The 21,858-nt window shown below is 34.9% G+C and overlaps 1 protein-coding gene across 10 annotated transcripts in view; it reads left to right on the forward strand.

Moving 5' to 3' along the window:
• Window positions 1–21,858, forward strand: part of EDEM3 (ER degradation enhancing alpha-mannosidase like protein 3) — a 79,199-nt gene that overhangs the window by 24,757 nt on the left and 32,584 nt on the right. For all 10 annotated transcript variants that reach the window (XM_058700631.1, XM_058700633.1, XM_058700632.1 and 7 more), the window contains 8 exons: window positions 803–956; window positions 6,292–6,426; window positions 8,695–8,800; window positions 14,903–15,000; window positions 16,502–16,627; window positions 16,833–16,916; window positions 18,566–18,649; window positions 19,189–19,313. In XM_058700631.1, coding sequence (XP_058556614.1) covers window positions 803–956; window positions 6,292–6,426; window positions 8,695–8,800; window positions 14,903–15,000; window positions 16,502–16,627; window positions 16,833–16,916; window positions 18,566–18,649; window positions 19,189–19,313 — 912 coding nt within the window. The remainder of the gene's footprint in view (window positions 1–802; window positions 957–6,291; window positions 6,427–8,694; window positions 8,801–14,902; window positions 15,001–16,501; window positions 16,628–16,832; window positions 16,917–18,565; window positions 18,650–19,188; window positions 19,314–21,858) is intronic.

The following is a 21,858-nucleotide window of genomic DNA, read 5'->3' on the forward strand; positions in this document are numbered from 1 at the left end:
CAGCAGGCTTTGGAAATAGTTGTAGACTCAAAGGTAATCCCTGTATGTTGTTAAAAAAAGGACTAGAGGTTGAACATTTGCATATCAGCTACATCTCCTATTTTTTGCTAGTTTACATAGTTTGCTATCTTTAACCAATACCTCTTCAAGCCAAATGAAATTAAACGTATATTACCTTTCGACTAAACAACTTGAGATGTTCTTAGAACATTTAAAAATACTGAATTATAGGATTTATTAATTCAAGTTTCAATGTTATGAAATTTTTATATTTAATGGTTACTTTTATGCTATTGTAACATGTTTCCTTTTGTCAGATAAAGTGAGTCTTCAATTTAGGAAATATTTCACAGAGTTTATTAATCTATTACATTTAATACAGAGTGGGGAGGTTTTTTAATGTTATACTGTAAGAATTACAGATTTCATGATATAATTAAGTTAAATTTAAAATTTTTTAGAATCAAATGTTAAATTTGTTAAAATAAATTATTTCTAGAATATTCTTTTTTTTCGGATATTCTTTATTTTAAGAAATGTTAAGATATTAGAGAATGCCAACACTTTACAGCAGATAGAACATCTAAAATTTTTTTGAACTGGCTGTGGTTTGCCATCAAATGAGTAGTCAGAGTTAGGTACAAAACAAAACAAAACAAAACAAACAACAAAAAAACCCCAAGTTCGCCTATGTAATTTCCTTATGTGTGCTAAACTGTTGATAACTAGATGCCACATCTTTTTAGGTGGTAACTTAAAGTATCTGTAAGACATGGACAATGTTTCATTTCTGTGATTGTAGGGGTCTGTTGGGCGGACACTCCTTGGCAATCATGCTGAAAGAAAAAGGCGAGTACATGCAGTGGTACAATGATGAACTTCTCCAAATGGCAAAGCAATTGGGTTACAAACTTTTACCAGCTTTCAATACTACCAGTGGCCTTCCTTATCCAAGAGTAAGTAATTCTGAAAAATATGGCAGTCTTTATAACCTTCCTTTGCTGTCTTAAAAAAATGAATTTTTGTGATTGGAGCCATTGTTCTTCATTTGCTTGAGGCTAGAGTAAAACGCTTCATTACTATATGATACATTTATATTGACATTTCAGTTAATTTGCGTTTGAGTGGTACGAGAATTTTGATTAGTTTAAGTCTTTTATGTGCCACTGTGTAACAGATTAGATAGATTATGCTGCAGGAGGGAGAAACAGATGCCAGACTAGAATTTGGGTTTGGAGTTACTTGGGCAGAAAACACAGGTGCATCAGCAAGCATGGGTATTGATTCTCCAGAGGAGAGGATATAGAGAGAACACAGGACGGAGGGGAATGAGGAGGGAGTAGAGCATGTTCAGAGACTTGTTAGGAAGAGAACCACACAGTAGCTATGGTATTCTGAAATCTTAGAGCTTTGAAAGGAGGTATTTTAGAAACCAACAGAATTAGATGCAAACAGAGCCTTAAAGGATGTAATATGGGGAAAGATGGGTTCAAAGTGGGTGAAAATATAGGACCATTCATTTTTAGGTGTCCGTGTTGGTAGTTGAAGAGAGGTGGCAGCAGAGTCACTTGAGGGAGTTTTGTGTTTTTTTCCCCCAAGAAGATTTTATATTTATTTATTATTTATTTTAATTTTTTTTTTTTTAACGTTTATTCAGTTTTGAGAGACAGAGAGAAACAGAGCGTGAGCAGGGAAGGGGCAGAAGGAGGGGGACACAGAATCTGAAGCAGGTTCTAGGCTCTGAGCTGTCAGCACAGAGCCCGACACGGGGCTTGAACTCTCGAACTGCGAGATCATGACCTGAGCCGAAGTCACACGCTCAACCGACTGAGCCACCCAGGCGCCCCAGAAAATTTTATATTTAAAGCAAAGGGAAAGAAGCCATTGAATATGGAAAGAACTCTGTCTCTCTCCTGATTTATTTCTTTATTAACACTATTGCTCTCTCCCTCTTGTCCAAGTTAGATCCCTCAGCCATTACCAAGCTCTGTTAATTTTTTCTTTCCTTATTGCTGCTATGCTAGTTGAAGCCAGTATAATTTTGTTCCTATACTATTATAAATTCCAATCTTACTCTTTTCTCTCTGGTTTATTCTTTAGAGGCTTAAAAATTAATGTTACTAAAACATAACTTTTATCAAACTACCCTCAGAAGTTTTACTGACTCCCTATTGTACAGAGTATCTTTTAACTTACAGAATTCATTATGGTTTGGCAGTTGGCTTTCTTTCTGACGTTCTCTCAGGACCTCATACCCAATGTAATGAGTGTTCCATTTCAGCAACAGAATCTATTAGTGTCCCCCCAAACACCTAAAGCATGTGTTTTTGTTTTTACATTTCCACGCCTTTAGGCCTACCATCTCTATTACCTGGAATAACTTTTCTCCCGATACAAATCAAGTAAGACTAACTTTCACCATCAAGAAACCTCTGACCATGATCTAGAGCAGTGCTTTTCAAACTGGAGGTTACAATATATTCCTTTACCCACCAATTTAGTGGACTGTGACCAACACTTTTTTTTTTTTTTTTTAAGTAAAACAGACTAGTTATTCAATCTCTTATTTAAATTTCTAGCTTTTGATATTTTGAATGGCTAGTCTGTGAACATCTTTATACAGATCATTTTACTTATTTCTTCCATAGGAGAAATTACTAGAAGAGGAAATAGTCACAGAAGTAGGGAATGCTTTTTAAGGCTTTGGGTACTTACTGCCTAGCTGTTCTCCAGAAGGGTTCTACTTTTATAGTTACTCAGTGTTTTATAAAAGTATATGTGTCATTGTCCTGTTGCCAAAAATATGAATTATTCTTTGCTAATTTAGTGAGAAAAAAATGGAGTCTTGTTTAATGTGAATTTCTTTGCTTTCTAGTATGGTTAAACTTATTTGTTGATTTCTTTATTTTCTTGGCATATTAAAATTAAAAACAAAGTTATTTTGAATAAGCTAGATGTTTATTTAATTGGATTTACTTTTAGTAAACATTTTTAGTTTTTGTTATAAGTGGAGGTACTGAACTATGGGGAATCTAGCATGTCTTCACTTTTGCCGGAACAGGAGAAACAGGGAATTAAAATAGTAGCTACTGGGGGGCCTGGGGGGCTCAGTCACTTAAGCAACCGACTTTGGCTCAAGTCGTGATCTCACGGTTCGGTTCGTGGGTTTAAGCCCCGCGTCAGGCTGTCTGCTCTCAGCACAGAGCCAGCTTTGGATCTGTCTTCCTCTCTCTATCTGCCCCTCCCCAACTCGCACACGTGCACTCTCTCTCAAAAATAAATAAACATTTAAAAAAAGTAAAAAATAAAACAGTAGCTAAGAGTATTATAGTAAAATAAAGAGAATGTGTTATTTTCTTATACTTTGAAGTATCAAAGTTTTTGATACTGCTTTTTAGAAGTAGACTGCAGACAGAAAATAAGTATCTTCCCATCCTTCCTTAATTCACACTTGTTAAATACTGCTTTTGCTCATGAAAATTTGTACAGTCAGTCTCTCTTAGATATGCATGCATAATAGATAGTATGGCATTAATGGTTTTGACTCCAAAATTTGCTGGACAGAAATGCTATAATTGTTAATGGTCATTTATTCCACCCGCGTATAAACCCTAGAGGTAGTCCACGGTATGTGATGCCATTTCCTCCAACGTAATTAAAAGTACTTTGCCAGTTTTTCATTTAAGACCTCATTTCTAAGATCAGGTAGATGATTCTATCCATGAAGTATAGGGTTAGTAAGAATTCCATTATGATTCAGTACATATTTTAGGGGTTTAATGGGTGTAGCAAATATATAATATAGATGAATTTAATGTAGGTAATTTAAAATTCTACTTTTTAATAAAAAAATTTCATTTTAAGAACTACTTTGTGACTCTCAGGAACACAGGATCAGGAGGAACCAGTTTCCAAATTCCTTCTAAGTATAAAACCTTTATTATATATTTATCCCTTTTTGTCTTAAGACTTTCCGATAAGGGGCAGTAAGCTCCTTGCTTCTGACTTCTTCATGACTAAATGGATGCTACTACCAGTGCCCTCTCTACACCCATCTTTTGAGATCTAGTCAGGACCGGAGCTTATCTAGCCTCTAGAGCAAAAGTCAGCAGTAGGATTTCCATTAGCAAAAAAGGCACTCAGCGCTTCTTTCTTGTAGAAATAGTAGTGCCCCCTGGAGATTTTGCATTTGAAAGTTGTTTAGTAACACTCACCTTCAACATATGAGATTGAAATGATATGATACTATAAATAGCTGTATTAAGAAATAGTCCTTTTATAGCATTTTGTAGAGATCACCTTGGAACAATAAATAAAGATCATAATTCAATATACAAACATCTTAAATATTTTTAATGTACAGAACTTCAGTGATTCAAAATATCTCCTTTTTTGTTGTTAAGAGAAAAGATACTAAAAGTGGTATATAAATGTTTCCCATGTTGTGTTTGCTTTGCCATGACTACTACTCTGGACTTTGCCATTGTTAGCCCTTAGCTACCCCCAATTATGTGATATTTTATTATATATCAATAATATTTCTTCTGATTTTTAGATCTTAGCATTTGTTGTCAGTTCCATTTGTTTGGCACTTACTTGTGACTTTCCATTATTAGTTACCATCTCCATTTATATGTCTGTCTTATTTGCTCTGTCTGGATTTTAAGCTTCCTGAGGACAAGGATCTTTTCAGTTACTTTATGTCTTAACATAATACCCAGCACATAGTAGATAACTATTGGTCAGTTGATTGTAATAATTAGTAGAACTAACCAGAAAATAATTTTCACTGTTGACTCTTACTGCAAATATTTATAAAAATTATTATACTTTACTTTAGCATAATTAATGTAAATTAATTTTAAAGTTTATTCTCAATTTTAATTCTGTAGGTAGAGATATAGGTAACATGGAAAGGACAAGGGATGGTTCCCATTCTGGTTCTTGGTTCAGAACTACCTGAAGTCATTTATTCTTTCAGAATTACAAATGATAGAGATAATTATGAATTTGAGTGGAGATAGAGAGATGCTGCTAGGCTAATAGCACATGAAACATGAGGTAAATTTTGCCTTAAGTGGCATTCTGCAAAGTGAGGTAAATGGCCAACATAGCAATCTGCTCTGTGTCTCACCTATGTTTCACTCTCGTTATTTGTTTATTGGTGGTGAGTGGGTACTATCCCTGTCTTCATGCATAGGTATTCCTAGAGTGTTGATTGGATACTGTTAAGGTAAGAGGCATACCCAGCAATTGATTTCTGCAGCTAAGTCGAAATACAAATTTATTTGAACTTCTCCTTACGAGTCTGATAGAAAGTGATCTAGAAACACGATTTTTATTTGTTTTGTTGTTGTTGTTACGCTAAATCTTGGCATATGCTTGCTCTTTTGTTATTTATTTGGACTGTGGAAGACCATGATCAGTCCAGTCAGTTTGGTTCTGGTTCACCCAGTTTTATCACATAGTATAATGTGGTTGTCTTTGAATTATAAAAAAAAAAAAAAACCTCCTTTGGAAAAAAATTTTTTGTGTTGTTTGATAGCCCATCAGCAAGGCTATACACTGTGTTTCAGAACTTTTAAAGCCTTTAAACAAAATTTTAATCTTTTAAATTTTTTTTTTTTCAACGTTTTTTATTTATTTTTGGGACAGAGAGAGACAGAGCATGAACGGGGGAGGGGCAGAGAGAGAGGGAGATACAGAATCGGAAACAGGCTCCAGGCTCCGAGCCATCAGCCCAGAGCCCGACGCGGGGCTCGAACTCACGGACCGCGAGATCGTGACCTGGCTGAAGTCGGACGCTTAACTGACTGCGCCACCCAGGCGCCCCAAAATTTTAATCTTTTAAATACACCCCATACCTAATCAGTTTTTTTCACTGTGGAGGGCTAATATAGTACTGTTTTTTCACAAATTCTCAATTAAACTGAATTTCTCTTAGGGCTAGTCTAATATCCTATTCTTGTACTAACTGGTTTAAACTGTCCAGAGAATAAAATTGTTTTGGAAGGTATTTTCTCTATGTAATTCCTAAATGGGTACTTAATTTTGGTCTCATTGAGGAAGGAAATAAATGAAAACTTACCCCATGAATATATGTATGGTAGTATATACCTCACTAGATGTTAATTGGAAAGGCACAAAGATCATCAGATTAAATTTCAGTGTTTAGGTATTTTATTAATTATTTCCATGATTTGATGAAAAATCTTGACTGAAAAATAATCTCTTATCCAGAAGCCATTATCTCTTGACAGTTGCTAATGATAATCTTCTGATTTTATTTAGATTAATTTAAAGTTTGGTATCAGAAAACCAGAAGCTCGGACAGGAACTGAGACAGATACCTGTACAGCTTGTGCAGGTACCTTGATCCTTGAGTTTGCTGCTTTAAGTCGATTCACAGGAGCAACAATATTTGAGGTTTGCTTTTCATAGTCTTTGATTTCTTGGGTTTTGGACATAACTAACTTTATATCTTTTTTTCATTGGTCAAGTATGAGGATTATCAATTGGAGGAGTACTGTTAGTTTAGGGAACTTTTGTCTGGATTCCATCACATGGTTTTTGTCAAAACCCCAGAAGTCATTGTGAGGTAGCTGTATGTTAAATACAACTTTGCATTTCTGTAAATTTTTAGCTCTATTCTTAGAAGACTTTTAGCTATATTCTATGAATTTGATATCACAAATGTCTTATATGAAAAACTGTCTTTTTGTTTATTCTACTTCTAGATGGTCTATTGCATTTCTGAAAGCTTCACTGAAACACAGTGAACTTTTTACTCTTGTCTTGACAGAGTCATAGCTGTAAGTTTTTTACTCCAAGGTTAATGTTATTTCTTATCTAAAAGACTTAATATTCCCTAAGTAATATGTTGTGGACTAGCTGTGTCTCACACTTTTAATTTTATCTGTATGTTTAAGCATGTCATTGTAGTGCAATAGTATCACAAAATACCCTCTTTTTCAAACATATGATTTAGGAAAATTTTTTAAAATTCAGGAGATGGCACACAGAACAAGCCAAAATAGGGAATACTTAAAGACATTGGATCTGAGTGTAATTAAAATAAGTCAAGTGGTCTTTGTGTGTATGTGTATGTTTGGTTTAGTGTTTATTTTGTATTTTGCTGACATATTTTCCTTTCATTGAAAAGTATAGTCATTTTTGCATACTGTCTTAATTTAATTCGAATTACAAACTCTGAGATATTGATGCATTTATAGGATGGGCAAGTGAGACTTAAAGAGGATAAGATGCACAGCAAATAGGTGAATGAGTGGAATTGGAATTAGAATCCATGTCTTTCTAAATACAAAGTCCATACTCTTTCCACTAGTCTATTTTGTATTTATGAGTAAGTCTCTTGAAAATTATGATCTTTTTAACTTATGATTATACGTTAATTTATTGTAAGAGAAGCAACCTGATGCAGTTGACAGAGCATTGATCTAATATAGGGTTGGCAAACAACAGTCAGGGCCAAATCCAGCCACTGTCTGTTTTTGTGAATAAAGTTTTATTGAAACACAGCCATGTTTATTTATTTATTTTTGTCTATGACTCCATTTGTGCTACAGTGACAGAGGTGAGTAATTGTGACACTGACTGTATAACCCGTAATGCCTAAAATATTTACTGTCTGGCCCTTATCAGAAAAAGTTTGTTGGTGTTGATCTAATAAAGAGATTGGAATTCTCATATTAGTTGTCCTGTAATTCAGGTTTAAACTGTGGATAAATCTTTGATTTCACTGGGCCTGTTTTCTTAGCTGTAAGATAGGAATAGGGAAATATAATCTTTATGAAACTTCTGGCCCTGAAGTTCTAGTGTTTAATTAAAGCCATAATCTGCTTTGTTCTAAAAAATCAGCATAAATAAGTTGAATCAAGAGTTAAGACTATTTTACACTCCTCTTAGATCTACAAAGTGGCAAATTGGTTTAACGATTTTTTTTCTTTTGTAGAAGTACTTCTCCAAAGCTAAATAGAGTCATGCTCTGAAATTAATTTTAATTCTCCTGTAATGTCCTTTGCTTTTATCTTTTATAACATTTTTTCATCCAAAGCCAAGAATTTGATCAGAAATTATTTTAATTTAGTGTCCAATGGGTGAAAATAAATGGAAAAAAATGGTAACATAAGGTTATAAATTTGGTATTGCCAAATGAATACTAGTTAATTTATTTAGTCTTCAGTAACAAAGTTTTATGCTATTTAAGAAGTGAGCTCTTGAAATGCCTGTTTGTGTTTCAAAGATGACATACCAACTTTGAAATCCTCTTCTAATTCTCTAAATAAGACTATCTAAGGAGATCTTCACTTTGTATTTAAATGATAGGCATTATTTTAGCAAGTACATTTAATTATGGCAGCAATTAATATAATTTAATAATACATGTGTGAATGTGAACTTGCACTATCAGAGTAGATGAACGTGATGGTCTCAAAGTGAGATCACTGCCACTAAATAGCATTTTTAGACCTGTTCTTTTTAACTAGACTTGATTGGCTGAAAGAAAAAAAGCCAAGATTTTACTTGTAAGGAAGTTTAATATAATAAATCTTATCTTAGGAATTTTACTTAATTCTTAAAATATGCTGTGAGCCTTTGATTTTTTTTTCTTTGTCTCCTGTTTTCCAGAGACATATAGTTCTTCAGGTATGCTTTTCTTTTTTTTAATTATAGGAATACGCAAGAAAAGCTCTTGATTTTCTCTGGGAAAAAAGACAGCGAAGTAGTAATTTAGTAGGCGTGACTATAAATATTCATACTGGAGATTGGGTAAGAAAAGGTATGTAAGTCGGGCTTCTTAAGCCTTCATATCTTCAGAATGGTTGGGAAATAAAGGATTTTCATTTGTTAAAATAATCTTTGGGACAGTATAAAGCATAGTTTTTCACCAGATTTTCTAGAATTTTAGCTAATTTAACTTGATTTTCTTCTTTGGTGCCAAATAATAGCACACTTACTCTAGGTGGGCTTACTGATTTGTTTCATATTTTATTGGGTATAGCATTATAGATATAGGGTATAGATGAAACACTAGAACTATTCCTTTGAGAACTAGAGGATCAGAATACCTCAGCCATCTCACATTAAGTGGAAATCTGTATTTAATGTTATCACCAGCCCTTATTAAAATGAATTGGACTCGTGAGACGTGTTATTTGAACAAACCAAATATAGTGTTATATAAAGAATATGAATGAATCTTTATAAGACACTCCTATAAAACATAGATGAATGGAAATACACTAGAATATTCCTAAGGAGATTATCTTACTTATTATCTATTTAGTATTATAGAAGATTTTTCCAAATTTTGTCTGTAGGGTTCCTGAAACTAATCTGAATTCTGGCTTCAGAATTCTGCAGTTTCTTTTTTTAAACTTACTTGGAGCCCCACATTGGGCATGGAGCCTATTTAAAAACAAAACAAAAAAAGAAAACAGTATAATCTGCTTGGAACTGAAGTGCAAATTCATCAGAATTAATTTTCAATTATAATTTTTGGTTTATGACACACTCATCATTGGTCCATGCATGGCCCATTTTGCTTAGTCATTTTTAAGAATGTAGTAAGGAAGGACCTACAAATGGGCCATCCATTACTTGACAACATGCACTTCTGCGTATGGTCCTTGACTCTCTCTACCTGTGCAATCCCACATCTCTGCCTTCTCTAACTGAAATAGTCATCATTCTTATGACTGATGATTTGCTTTTAATAAAGTTATATTACATCTGTATGTATTCTTAAAAAGTACATTTCTTTGTTTTAAACTTTATAAAATCCTATGTCCTGTATACTTTTGAGACTCTTTCACTTAATATGATTTTGCTAAGATTCATGCATATTATTACATGAAGGCATATTTCATTTTATTTTGACTGCTGTCTAATATTTTATTGGATGAATGAACCACAATCTAAGTATTTAGATAGTTTCCAGGATTTTACTGTTGTGAATAATAGTGCTGTGAATATTTTTTATGTTTCTCCTGTTGTACATGTTTAAGAGTTTTTCTTGGCTATATATGTAGGAGTGGAAGTTTTAGATCATAGGATAAATTAATGTTCAGCTTTAGGAGATAATGTCAAAATTGTTTTCAACATCGTTTTCCAAAGTCATTTCACCACTTTATACTTCCATCAGCAACATATAAGAGATCCCTTGAATTAACATCCTCTCCATTGAGTATTGTCAGACTCAAAAACGATTTTGCAATAAAATGGGTATAAAATGATTTCCCATTGTGGTTTCATTTGTATTTCTTTGACCATTGATGATGTTTAACACCTCTTCGTATTTAGTGGTCATATAGGTTTCCCTTTTTTTTTTTTTTTTTGATATTGATGTTTTTGTATTTTGTCCATTTTCTACTCAGTTAGTTGTGCTTTTAAAAAATATTATTGAGGGGCACCTGGGTGGCTCAGTTAGTTAAGCATCCAACTCTTGATTTTGGCTCAGGTCATGATCTCGCGGTTTGTGGGATTGAGCCCAGAGTTGGGTGCTGCTCTGAGAGTGTGGAGCTTGCTTGGGTTTCTCTGTCTCTCAAAATAAATAAAGTTAAAAAACCTCACTTTATAAAAAAAAATAGTGTTGATACCTATGTGATACTTACGATCTGTGTGATAACTATCCTTTGAAATTTATTGACATTTTCTTTTTGGCCTGGAACATAGCCAGTTTTTGTGAACATTTTGCCTTAAAAAGTGTGTATTTTCTAATTGTTGTATGTAGATATCTATATATATCAATTTGCTTAATTTGTTCAGATCTTTGCTGATTTTGTTTGCTTGAACTCTCAAGAATTAAGAAAGGTGGATAACGTTTCTGACAAAGATAATGGACTAATATCTGCCTATAGTTCTATTGGTGCACTGGTCTATTTTATTGGGTGCATACATTTAAAATTGCTCTCTTCTTGGTTGAACCTTCCATCATTATGCAGTGATCATCTCTAATAATGTATTTTGTCTTTTAGTCTGTTTAATCTGATAGCAGTACAGCTCCATCAGCTTTATATTGTTTAATTGCCTGATGAGTGTTTTTTCTATCCTTTTACTTTGAGTCTTTGCAGGTGCTCATGCTATAACTGTTATAAAATGTATAAGTTTGTAAAAGCCAATTTGTCTTATCTTTTAATTGGTGATTTCAGTCCATTCACATTTACTTCTATTTTTAATATATTTGGGCTTATACTATCTTAATTGTAATTTCAGTGTGTTCCACTTTAATCAGTGTGTTTTCTCTTTATCTTTTTGTTATTAAATGAAACTTATATTTACCTTCTAGTAAGACATGGACTTTAGCATGTTCTCCTGTCTCTGTCTCCACTCGCCCCACCCCTCATTTCCCATTATATTGATATTATATAGTTGGTTCTTATTCACTCTGAATGTGTTCTTTTTTCTTTTGGTCTTAGTGCTACCCTCCTTTTCCTTTAAAGGTAACAGACCGTCAAGATATTTGCTCACTTGTACTTTGTATATTGCTCGCAACATCTGTTAGATTTGCCTGTCTTCTTATTTAAGTAATTATTCCTGCTTTCAGTAGCTTTAATAGCTACTGAGGCCTTTAATGGCTGACAGTCATTTTATTATGCTTTCGTATTTGAGTGAAGGTTTGGCTGTATATAATTTTCTGTTTAAGTTCTTTTCCTTCAAGTCTTTAAAAATACAACTCTATTGTCTTCTTACATCCTGCTAAAAAATCTGATATTATTCTGATTTTTATGCCCTTGTGTGTATGATCTACTCTTTCTTTCTCGAAGATTAAGAATATTGAATGCAAAGAGGGTTGCCTGGGTGGCTCAGTCTGTTAAGCGTCCGACTTTGGCTCAGGTCGTGATCTCACAGTTCGTGGGTTAGATCCCTGTGTCGGGCTCTGTGCTGACAGCTCAGAGCCTGGAACCTGCTTTAGATTCTGTGTCTCCCTCTCTCTCTGCCCCTTCCCCACTTGTGTTCTCTCTCTCTCTTTCTCTCTCAAAAATAAATAAACATTAAAAATTAAAAAGCAATAAAAAGAATATTGAATGTAAAGAAAATTTTCTAAAAATTTCACTATAGTTTTAGATGTAAAATATTCTTTAGCTCTCCTTTTGGTATTCTATGGGTCCTTTCTACTTAAAATCTTTGGTTTTTTTTTCTTAAGTTTATTTATTTGGGAGGGGGGCAGAGAGAGAATCCCAAGCAGGCTCCCCACTGTCAGCACGGAGTTTGACATGGGGCTCAATCCCACAACTGTGAAATCATGATCTAAGCCAAAATCAAGAGTCATACACTTAGCCAACTGAGCCACTTAGGCGCCCCTAAAATCTTTTATGTTTTTAATTGCTGAAAACTGGTCTTACTTTTTATACTTTTTATTTTTTTCATCTTATTTTTTAGATGTTCTTTTCATTTTTATTTGTCTTTTTGCAATTCCTATTATCTTAATCACTTCTATTTCTATCCTCTGTATGTCTTAGCCTTTGTGTGTGTGTGTGTGTGTGTGTGTGTATATATATGTATATTTGTGTGTGTGTATATATATATATATTTTTTTTTTTTTTTTTTTTCCCCCCTGCCTTTTCTTTCTTCTGGAAGATTGCTTCTGGTCTTCCAGTTGGCTCATCTGTTCCTCAGCTGCATCCTTTCTGCTGTATATCCCATCTGTTATGTTACTTTAACTGTGTATTTTTATTCCATATGTTTCTGCCCGATTAAAGAATTTTTTCTTGTTGGGGCACCTGGCTGATTTTAGTCAATACAGCATGTGACTCTTGATCTCAGGGTTGTGAGTTCAAGCTCCAAGTTGGGTGGAGAACTTACTTAAAATTTTTTTTCCTTATTTTTTACTGCTAACATCTTTCCTATCTCTTTAGTATGTTTGTTAGGCTAAATTTTTAAAAAAATTTTAAAGTTTATTTATTTTGAGAGAAAGAGAGCACAAGCAGGAAAGGGGCAGAGAGAAGGAGAGGCAGAATCCCAAACAGGCTCCACACCATCAGTGCAGAGCCCCATGTGGGCCTTGAACTCACAAACTGTGAGATCACAACCCAAGCCAAGATCAAGAGTTGGACGCATAACTGAATGTGCCACCCAGGTGCCCCTATTTGGCTAATTTTAAAATTAAATAATTTAAAATGGGTGTGCCTGTTCTGTTTCTTGTTCTGATAAGTTCTTATTCTAGTACATTCTTTTTATTTTTAGAAAGTCATGCTTCTTAAATGTTTTTGGCCTACAAGTTCATGTTCTTTGTCACCTACTCTGTGGAAAGATCAGATTCCAATCCCTGTCATCCTCAGTGATCTTAAGGATGAATTCTAAGAAATTTTTTTTAAAAACACTGATGCTTAGATTCCTAGAGATTCTGATTCAGTTGACATTGAGTGTTCCCTGGGTATAGGGATTTGTAAGATTGTAATTATAATTTAGATTGTAATTCACTAGCCTCATTTGTGGGGAAAAGTAGGGGAAAGAATGTCTAAAATTAGTCCGCCACTCTTTTGTTCAGTTCCTTATGCAGGGCTTCTATGATGCCCAGATTTTACCCTGAGGATACCTGGAGCATAGACTGAGTTGTAGCAAGGATAGGAGGAGACATTGTGTCTTATGACAGTGGTGGGACAGAAGCATCTGCAAAGCTCTAGCAGTTTCCCACCTGATTGACTTTCTTAGCCATTTCTGGCCGCCTTCTGTTCCTGGCCAAGGCCACCCTCTCCCCCACCTTCCCTGCTTCTGCCGCGAGGTTTCTTACAGGTTTTTATTTTCTTTCTTTGGTCCATTTTAATGATGATCTTGGAGGAAGAGGCCACTAGTCACACTAGGTGCAGCAATTAGAATTGTCACCTCTAGTGGGGTGCCTGTCTGGCTTAGTAGAGCATGCAACTCTTGATCTCGGGGTTGTAGGTTCCAGCCCCATGTTGGGTGTAGAGATTACTTTAAAATCTTAAAAAGCGGGGAAAAAAAAGAATTGATACCTCTAAACAGCTGCAGTCTTGATTTCATATCTACTCTAACTCTACAGATTGATGTCTTACTGATTAAGGGTGTAATTTTTTTTTAAAAAATTGCACAATGGTCCTCTCTAGTATTTCCTCTTTGGAGTTCCTCACTAAGAAAATGAGCTTTGAAAAACTTCTTAAAACTAGTATCTCCTGCTTTTTTTTTTTTTTTTTTTTTTTAGTTTTTTTAACATTTCTATTCATTTTTAAAAAAAATTTTTTTTTCAACGTTTTTAATTTATTTTTGGGACAGAGAGAGACAGAGCATGAACGGGGGAGGGGCAGAGAGAGAGGGAGACACAGAATCGGAAACAGGCTCCAGGCTCCGAGCCATCAGCCCAGAGCCTGACGCGGGGCTCGAACTCACGGACCGCGAGATCGTGACCTGGCTGAAGTCGGACGCTTAACCGACTGCGCCACCCAGGCGCCCCAACATTTCTATTCATTTTTGAGAGACAGAGAGAGTCAGAGTGTGAGCAGGGATGGGGCAGAGAGAGAGAGAGACAAAATCTGAAGCAGGCTCCAGGCTCTGAGCTGTCACACAGAGCTTGACATGGGGCTTGAACTCATGAAGTGTGAGATCATGACCTGAGCCGAAGCCGGACACTTAACCCACTGAGCCACCCAGGGACCCCTCCTGCTTTTAAATAAGGTTTATGTAACCAGTTTTGCAAAGTAAGAGGTTTTTTTTTTTGTAAACATACAGACATCAGCAAGAAATTGTCGGTTATTCAAATAGTAGGGTTAATATTTCTGTAAATGTTGAATTTTTACTGTAAACACAATTTCATGTTTAGACCAGTGTTTCATTCTTAGTGTACTAATATCCTTACTTGTACTCTGTAAGGAGTTTTTAAGACTGTTTAAATAAAGAATTGTGTTTATGTGTATTTTTTCCATAGATAGTGGAGTTGGAGCAGGGATTGATTCATATTATGAATATCTGTTGAAAGCCTATGTCTTACTTGGAGATGACAGTTTTCTGGAAAGATTTAATACAGTAAGTTGATCCAATTTTATATTAATTTTAGAGCCAATTTTATTTGCCAGATTTTGATAGAAGTTCAGTTATCTGAGTGGCAATCTGAGAAATAATTTGTTTTTAAACGTGTGTGTGTGTGTGTGTGTGTGTGTGTGTGTGTGTGTGTGTGTGTTTGTCAGTATTCCCTGATGATGTTGGGCAGGGATAGGACAAAACTATATAAATTCCAAAAATTAGTTTACAAAGTTTTTCATTGTAAACTAATTTCAATTTCATTTTCATTACAAAAGTTTTCATTTTCATCTCTTATCAGAAGTTTTTAAGATCTGCCAGTAAGTAATAAAATGGGTAGATTTGAGTTTTACCTAATCTTCTACGCATGAAGAGAATTTGTTGGAATAAATTACTAGTTATTTTTTTCCTGTGGATTCCAATTCTTTGTGAAAACTTGGAAGTTTGACCTACTCCTTGATCACATCAAGCATACAGGGCTTTGGATACCTAGGAGAAACTAGTGAGTGTTCATTTCAAAAGCAGGTCTGTCAGTCTTAAGTCTGGGTCAGAATTACAGGCATAGTTTTAAGAGAGAAGGGTAAGGATTACTGAACCTGATTGGATTGCCTTTGTAATTGAAGCAAAATGAAATCAGTACAGCAAACTCATCAGCTGTATCACTGTGGTTTTTTTTGAAATTATTTATAATTTGTTTGTGCACCCATCAATTCACCCACATTACTGTGAGACAGTACAGTGTAGTGACTGAAGTATGGGAGTTGCTCTACCTGAGTTTAAATCCTGGTTGTACCACTGGTTTTGTGACTTTGGGCAAGTAACTTTACACTGTTTGTCTCTGTTCCTTATCCATAAAATGGAAATAGTAGTACCATTCATGGAGATACTGGAAGGATTAAATGAGCTAGGGCATATGAAGTGTTACAGCCGTGTCTCAGCATCTAGCAGATACTCAGTAATGGTTATTAAATAATATACAAGTTAGGAAAAACCAGTAAGAGACCCAATAATAAGTTATCGATTGAATACTTTAAAAAACACTATCATATATTGTTTATTAGATTACTACAAGATTTTCTTGAGGTGAACAAGAACAGATTATTTTTGTTGGCTCATTACCATTCATTGACTAACAGCTCAACCTGTTGTTGTCAAAGCTGAGAAATATCTAAGGGAAGAAGATAAAAGAAGGGGAAAAAAGAGTTTTTAAGAACATAAAAGACATCCCATCAGGGATGGGATGTTCAGATCTGTTCCCCTCCAAAGATCTTATGTTAACTATAGTCTTTAATATTCTGTATCAGAATTAACACAGGGGAGTATATATATTTTAGAAAGATTCCCATACAGAATCACTTAAATATTTACATAATTACTTAGTAAATTTATTTATATATAAATTCAGCTTTACTTTCTTCACAGCGTTAACGAAATGCTGTTTTTAGAGTTTTTAGAGTAGTACATCTTTTTTCATCTGCTTTCATGAACACATGTTGTGATCTTCTAGCATTACGATGCCATAATGAGGTACATTAGCCAGCCACCTCTTCTACTTGATGTGCATATCCACAAGCCAATGCTCAATGCTCGGACTTGGATGGATGCTTTGCTCGCCTTTTTTCCAGGTTTGCAGGTAAAAAAACCCCAAAACAAAACACTGTACTTTCTTAATATTAATGTAGAATGATGAAGTACATTTGTGACCTCTAAAATGGAATTACCAAAATGGAGTCACATTTTAAAATGTATTAATGTGCAGCTTTCTATGTATATAATGACTCTAGACAAAATCAATTCCTATTTTATTAGGTAATTTTGTTGTTATTGTTGACTTCTAGGTCTTAAAGGGGGATATTAGACCTGCCATTGAAACTCATGAAATGTTGTATCAGGTGATTAAAAAACACAATTTCCTACCAGAGGTAAGCAAATAATCTTTGGAATTCTAATTTATATATACTGTAACTTGCTAATTTAATAATGTACCAAGTGTCATCTTCAGGGTTGGTTTATTCTCTTTTTCTGTTTTTTCCCGGTTAAATAGTATATCCATTTATATTTGGTTTATAAACTATTACATATGGTTTTCCTTTTTCTCATATACCAAAAGAACTCAAGGTAATGCTGGACTTTTGTGTAAAAAAACCCAAAAACCCAAATTAGTATTTTTCAGCCTTTCTAATCCATGCCATTAGATATGCATTGTCTAGTTCTAACTTTCACATATATCCATCAGCTAGAGAGACTTTTTTTTACTCTTTATTTTCTGAAGCTTATTTTATGAAAATGATAGACATTGAACATACTCTTGCTGATCACATAGACTGCCTGGTTTTTATATATTAGTAATAAATATTATTTCTAGCTTGATATGGCAAGATTTTAATAGCACACATTTTGGCTTTCCAGAAATGTTCCATTAAAAATTTTCAAACTCATGTGTGACCTTGTTCTGTCGCTGCTTATTCCCTACACTGTGGGATATCTGAGCATTCCTAAAGTGTTTGTTTTAGAAAGTATAGTTATATTAGCCTTCAAGTAAGTAGGACTGTACATTGTAGAAAATTTGCATTCACTCTGAATAAACTGACGTTTCAACTAAATACGTCTTACCGCAGATGAAGTTTCATTTGGTTCCCACAAAGGTTTTGGTCTTGGGGGCTGGGGTGGCTCAGTTGGTTAAGCATCCCACTCTTGATTTCAGCTCAAGTCATGATCTCACGGTTTTCAGATCGAGCCCCACATCGGGCTCTGTGCTGAGCATGGAGCCTTCTTGGGATTCTCTTACCCCTCTTTCTTTGCCTCCCCCCTTTTAAAAATAAATAAACTTTTAAAAAAGCTAAAAAACAAAGTTTTAGTTTTATTTTGATCTTTTTTTTAACACTTTATTTTCTTTTTTGAGAGACAGAAACAGAGTGTAAGCAGGGGAGGGGCAGAGAGAGACAGGGAGACACAGAATCCAAAGGCTCCAGGCTCTGCGCTGTCGGCACAGAGCCTGATGCGGGGCTTGAACCCACGAATGTGAGATCATGATCTGAGCCGAAGTTGGATGCTCAACTGATGGAGCCATCCAAGCGCCCCTTAATCTTTTTTTTTTTAACCAGTTGGCTCTGTTAGTAAATAATTTCAAGTGAGACTAGTGTAGTTTTTAACTAATGCCCTGTCTCACTCTGCAGAGGATTGAGGTTATAAAAGAAAATATATGCTAAAATGCCAAAATAGAAACATAAGAACTAGGGACTTAAGAGGGGAAAATGGAGATAAGGAAAAAGAAAACACAAAGGCCCATGTAGTGGCATTACTGAGTTTCATAGTTTTCTCTAAGCTTCCTAATAGCCAGAATGATCATTTACAAAAATAATTACATTTAATTGGTAAAAATAGCACCTTACCAAAAATGAATTGGGATTTTAAGCGATGAAAATTTTCATTTTGTAGATGAAAGTTATCAATATTTTAATTATTTTTAAATTGTGGTCTAATTCATGTGCTATTATATTATATACTCTGGAGTCACTTGTTTATTTTTTAACTCACATTACGGTACCTATTTATATGTTGTTTTGTCCAGGCATTTACGACAGATTTCAGGGTACATTGGGCTCAACATCCTTTAAGACCAGAATTTGCAGAAAGTACCTACTTCTTGTATAAAGTAAGCTATTTTACCTCTTTTTTTTTTGCTGTTTAACACCCATTTTGTGTTGGATATCTCACTATCTTATAATAGTAATTGGGTTTTCAGACTGCTTGTTTAATGTTATAATGATTGGATATGTTACAGTTTACATTCATCTAGTCCATAGTTACTGAAAGATGTAAGAATTGACATCTAAGTTTTTTGTCTTTTCAAAATACTTGTATAAACATTTCTATATAGAGTTTTATATTTGAGAGCTGCTTTCTAAAGCATGTCTCTTACCTTTCTTTAATCAGGCCACCTTTCTGGGTATTAAAAATTTTATCTAAGGGTTGAGATATATAGTTGGACAGCTTTCCAGTTGTGTGTTTAAGAAATTCCATAAAGCAGATCCATGGCTTATTTTCAGAGCTAAGTTCTATGTAACCTGTGTTCCAGTGCCTGATACAATGCCTAAGCACCTAGTAGGTACTCAATAAATATCTGATAAATGAGTGGGTGTATGGTAATATATAAGCTATATATATGTATACATATATTCTCCTTTTTAATAGGCTACAGGAGATCCTTACTACCTTGAAGTAGGGAAAACACTTATTGAAAATTTAAATAAATATGCTAGAGTGCCTTGCGGATTTGCTGCCATGAAGGATGTTCGTACTGGAAGTCATGAGGACAGGTAAAACAATTCCTAACATCCCCTTTCCTCAGGGTAACTTACAGCAACACAAAATAGGACTCTTAGGTAGAATTCAGATAAGCTTTACAAAGGGTATTTGAAGATGCAAAACTTAGTTCGTCGTGTTTAATTTCTAAACTCTCTTGAATAGGCTGATTTAAAACTGTTTGAAAAGTTTGTATTTTTATCATAGTGCCTGGCATATAGTAGGTGTTCAAATGATTTTTACACAGATGAACAAATGATTGTTAACTATCAGAACCTTAGTATTAGGAATGGGGTGTTCTGTGTTAATTTCTGACACTTTACATAATATAAAAACTGTTACCAGGGTGATGAATGATCTGAATTATGATATATGTCAAGAATTCCTCAAAGTAGTATCGTGGTTAATGTATATTCTTATTCTGTTGCCGGTTTGGAGGCTGGGGAAGACCACTGGCAGTTTCTGTTTCATTGGTTACTGATAGATGTAGATGGCATGAAATAAGCTATAAAAAGCATACTTTGGTTACTGTGATAGTCGCTAACATTCCAGTTATTTTAACTGTCCAGAAAATAGCAACACACTAGTTTCTAATGAACACTAAAGTTTATTTATTTGGTTAGCAAATGTTCATTCCATAGGCATTTATGAGGTGTCTTATATGCCACAGTTATACTAGTTTTTGAGGATTAAAGATAGGAAGACATGTCTTTTCCATCTTTGAATCACTGAGAATGGATGGGTAAATAAATTTTAAAACATTGTATAAGTGCTGTGAAACATATTAAAGGGACATGAAATGCAAATTGGGATGTGATAGTCACTGGAAGACCACTGGAGGTTCTTGTATCTTGAAGGATGAACAAGGGTTAGGAAGAAGTACTAAAAGGACTTTGAGGCAGAGGGACTAGAGGCAGGTGAGACACAGCACTTGTCATCTACTCGGAGTTATCCCTTAGTCCTTCACTCCGAGTATTTAGATAATAATTAATGAGGCTTGGGACCTACTTCCTTGATCATAGCTGATGAAAACTGGTTAGGTTTTTAGAAACTGGCATGCAGATACCAGCAAGAAATGAAAGCAAATAGGCTGTGTATTTGTTTTTAACATTTATTCACTGCTTCCCACCTTCTGGGTGCTCTTTTTTTTTTTTTTTTTTTTTTGAGAGAGAGTGAGAGATGGTATGCAAGCACAGCAGGGGCGTGGAGAGGGAGCACGAATCCCAGGCAGGCTCCTTACTGAGCATGGAGCCCCAGTGCAGGACTCGATCTCACAACCGTGAGATCATGACCTGAGCTGATATCAAGAGTTGGATGCTTAACCAACTGAGCCACCCGGGCACCCGGACACTCTTCTGATTAAGCACTTTCTATGTTTAACTCATTTGATCTTGAACTCTCTGAAGTGTAATTTCTACTATAATCTTCATTTTATAGATGAAGAAGCTGAGGCACAAAGAAATTGGGGAACTTACCTAAGGTCACACATTAGTAAAGTTAAGTCCAGATTCCCATCAACACTTGAACTCTAAGAACACGAAGCTCTTGAACACCATGCTATTCTGGCAGTTCATTCAAGGAACAGTAATTAAGTACCTTCTTTATGCCAGGCACCACACTTAGGTGTGGGGATGGAAAAAGAAATTAGAATCAATTCCTGCCCTCCCATGACTTACAGTTAGTGGAGAAGATAGGTGTATAAAGACGTAATTGCAACCATGTGATTTGTGCTGTGGTGGAAAAAAAGGGGTAACAGGTTGAAGAATTACAGAGGAAGACATGATTTATCCTGTTTAGAGAGTTCTAGTTTTCTAAATTTAACATTTTTCTTTTTTTCCCCAGTGAATATTCCTTACATGACGTTGTTTCTAGACCTTTTACCACTGCCTTTGCCCTAATCTGATTTCATATTCCAATATATAGAGTATCTCTTAAAATAACAAGTCCAGAATTAATCACACTTAAGATGTGCCTAGCAAAAACATCACTGTTAAGAACAGTTGTAAGGTTGCTAATTTTCTGAGGGGCTGATGGGTTTACACCATCTATTCAATTGAGGATCACTGCTTCATCAACTCTGTTCCTCATGACAGCATTGAGGACAGCATTGTATCTTTTAGGCAGTTGGCCGAACAAAAGGTTGAGAACTACTAATCCTCATCATTCTGTGTTATTAGATGTGCTTTAGATTTTTTTAGCGGCTTTATTATATTCACCTCACGGTGAACTTGTAGCCAATTGACCTCAGTTACTTGTGGCCTGCTGACAAATGGGTATTCTCCACCCTACTTTTGAGTAAATGATTTTTTTTCTTTAGTGTAAACTTAGAACTTTATACTTACCTCAGCAAAATTTGGTTTTGTTGGGGTGTGTGTATGTGTATGTGTTTCTAGACCTAAAAGAGAGCTTGAATCTCATCTTAGTCATCTAACATATTACTAATCTAAGTTCAGTGAGCTGCAGTTTAAGCGTACCTTAGAAAATTTCCATCTAAATTGCCAGGAGGAATTCTGGTTAGGACCAAGACCAGTGTACCTTATGGTGTGGAACTTGAGAGTT

Source organism: Neofelis nebulosa, chromosome 15 (genome assembly GCF_028018385.1).
Source record: "Neofelis nebulosa isolate mNeoNeb1 chromosome 15, mNeoNeb1.pri, whole genome shotgun sequence".
NCBI lineage: Eukaryota > Metazoa > Chordata > Mammalia > Carnivora > Felidae > Neofelis > Neofelis nebulosa.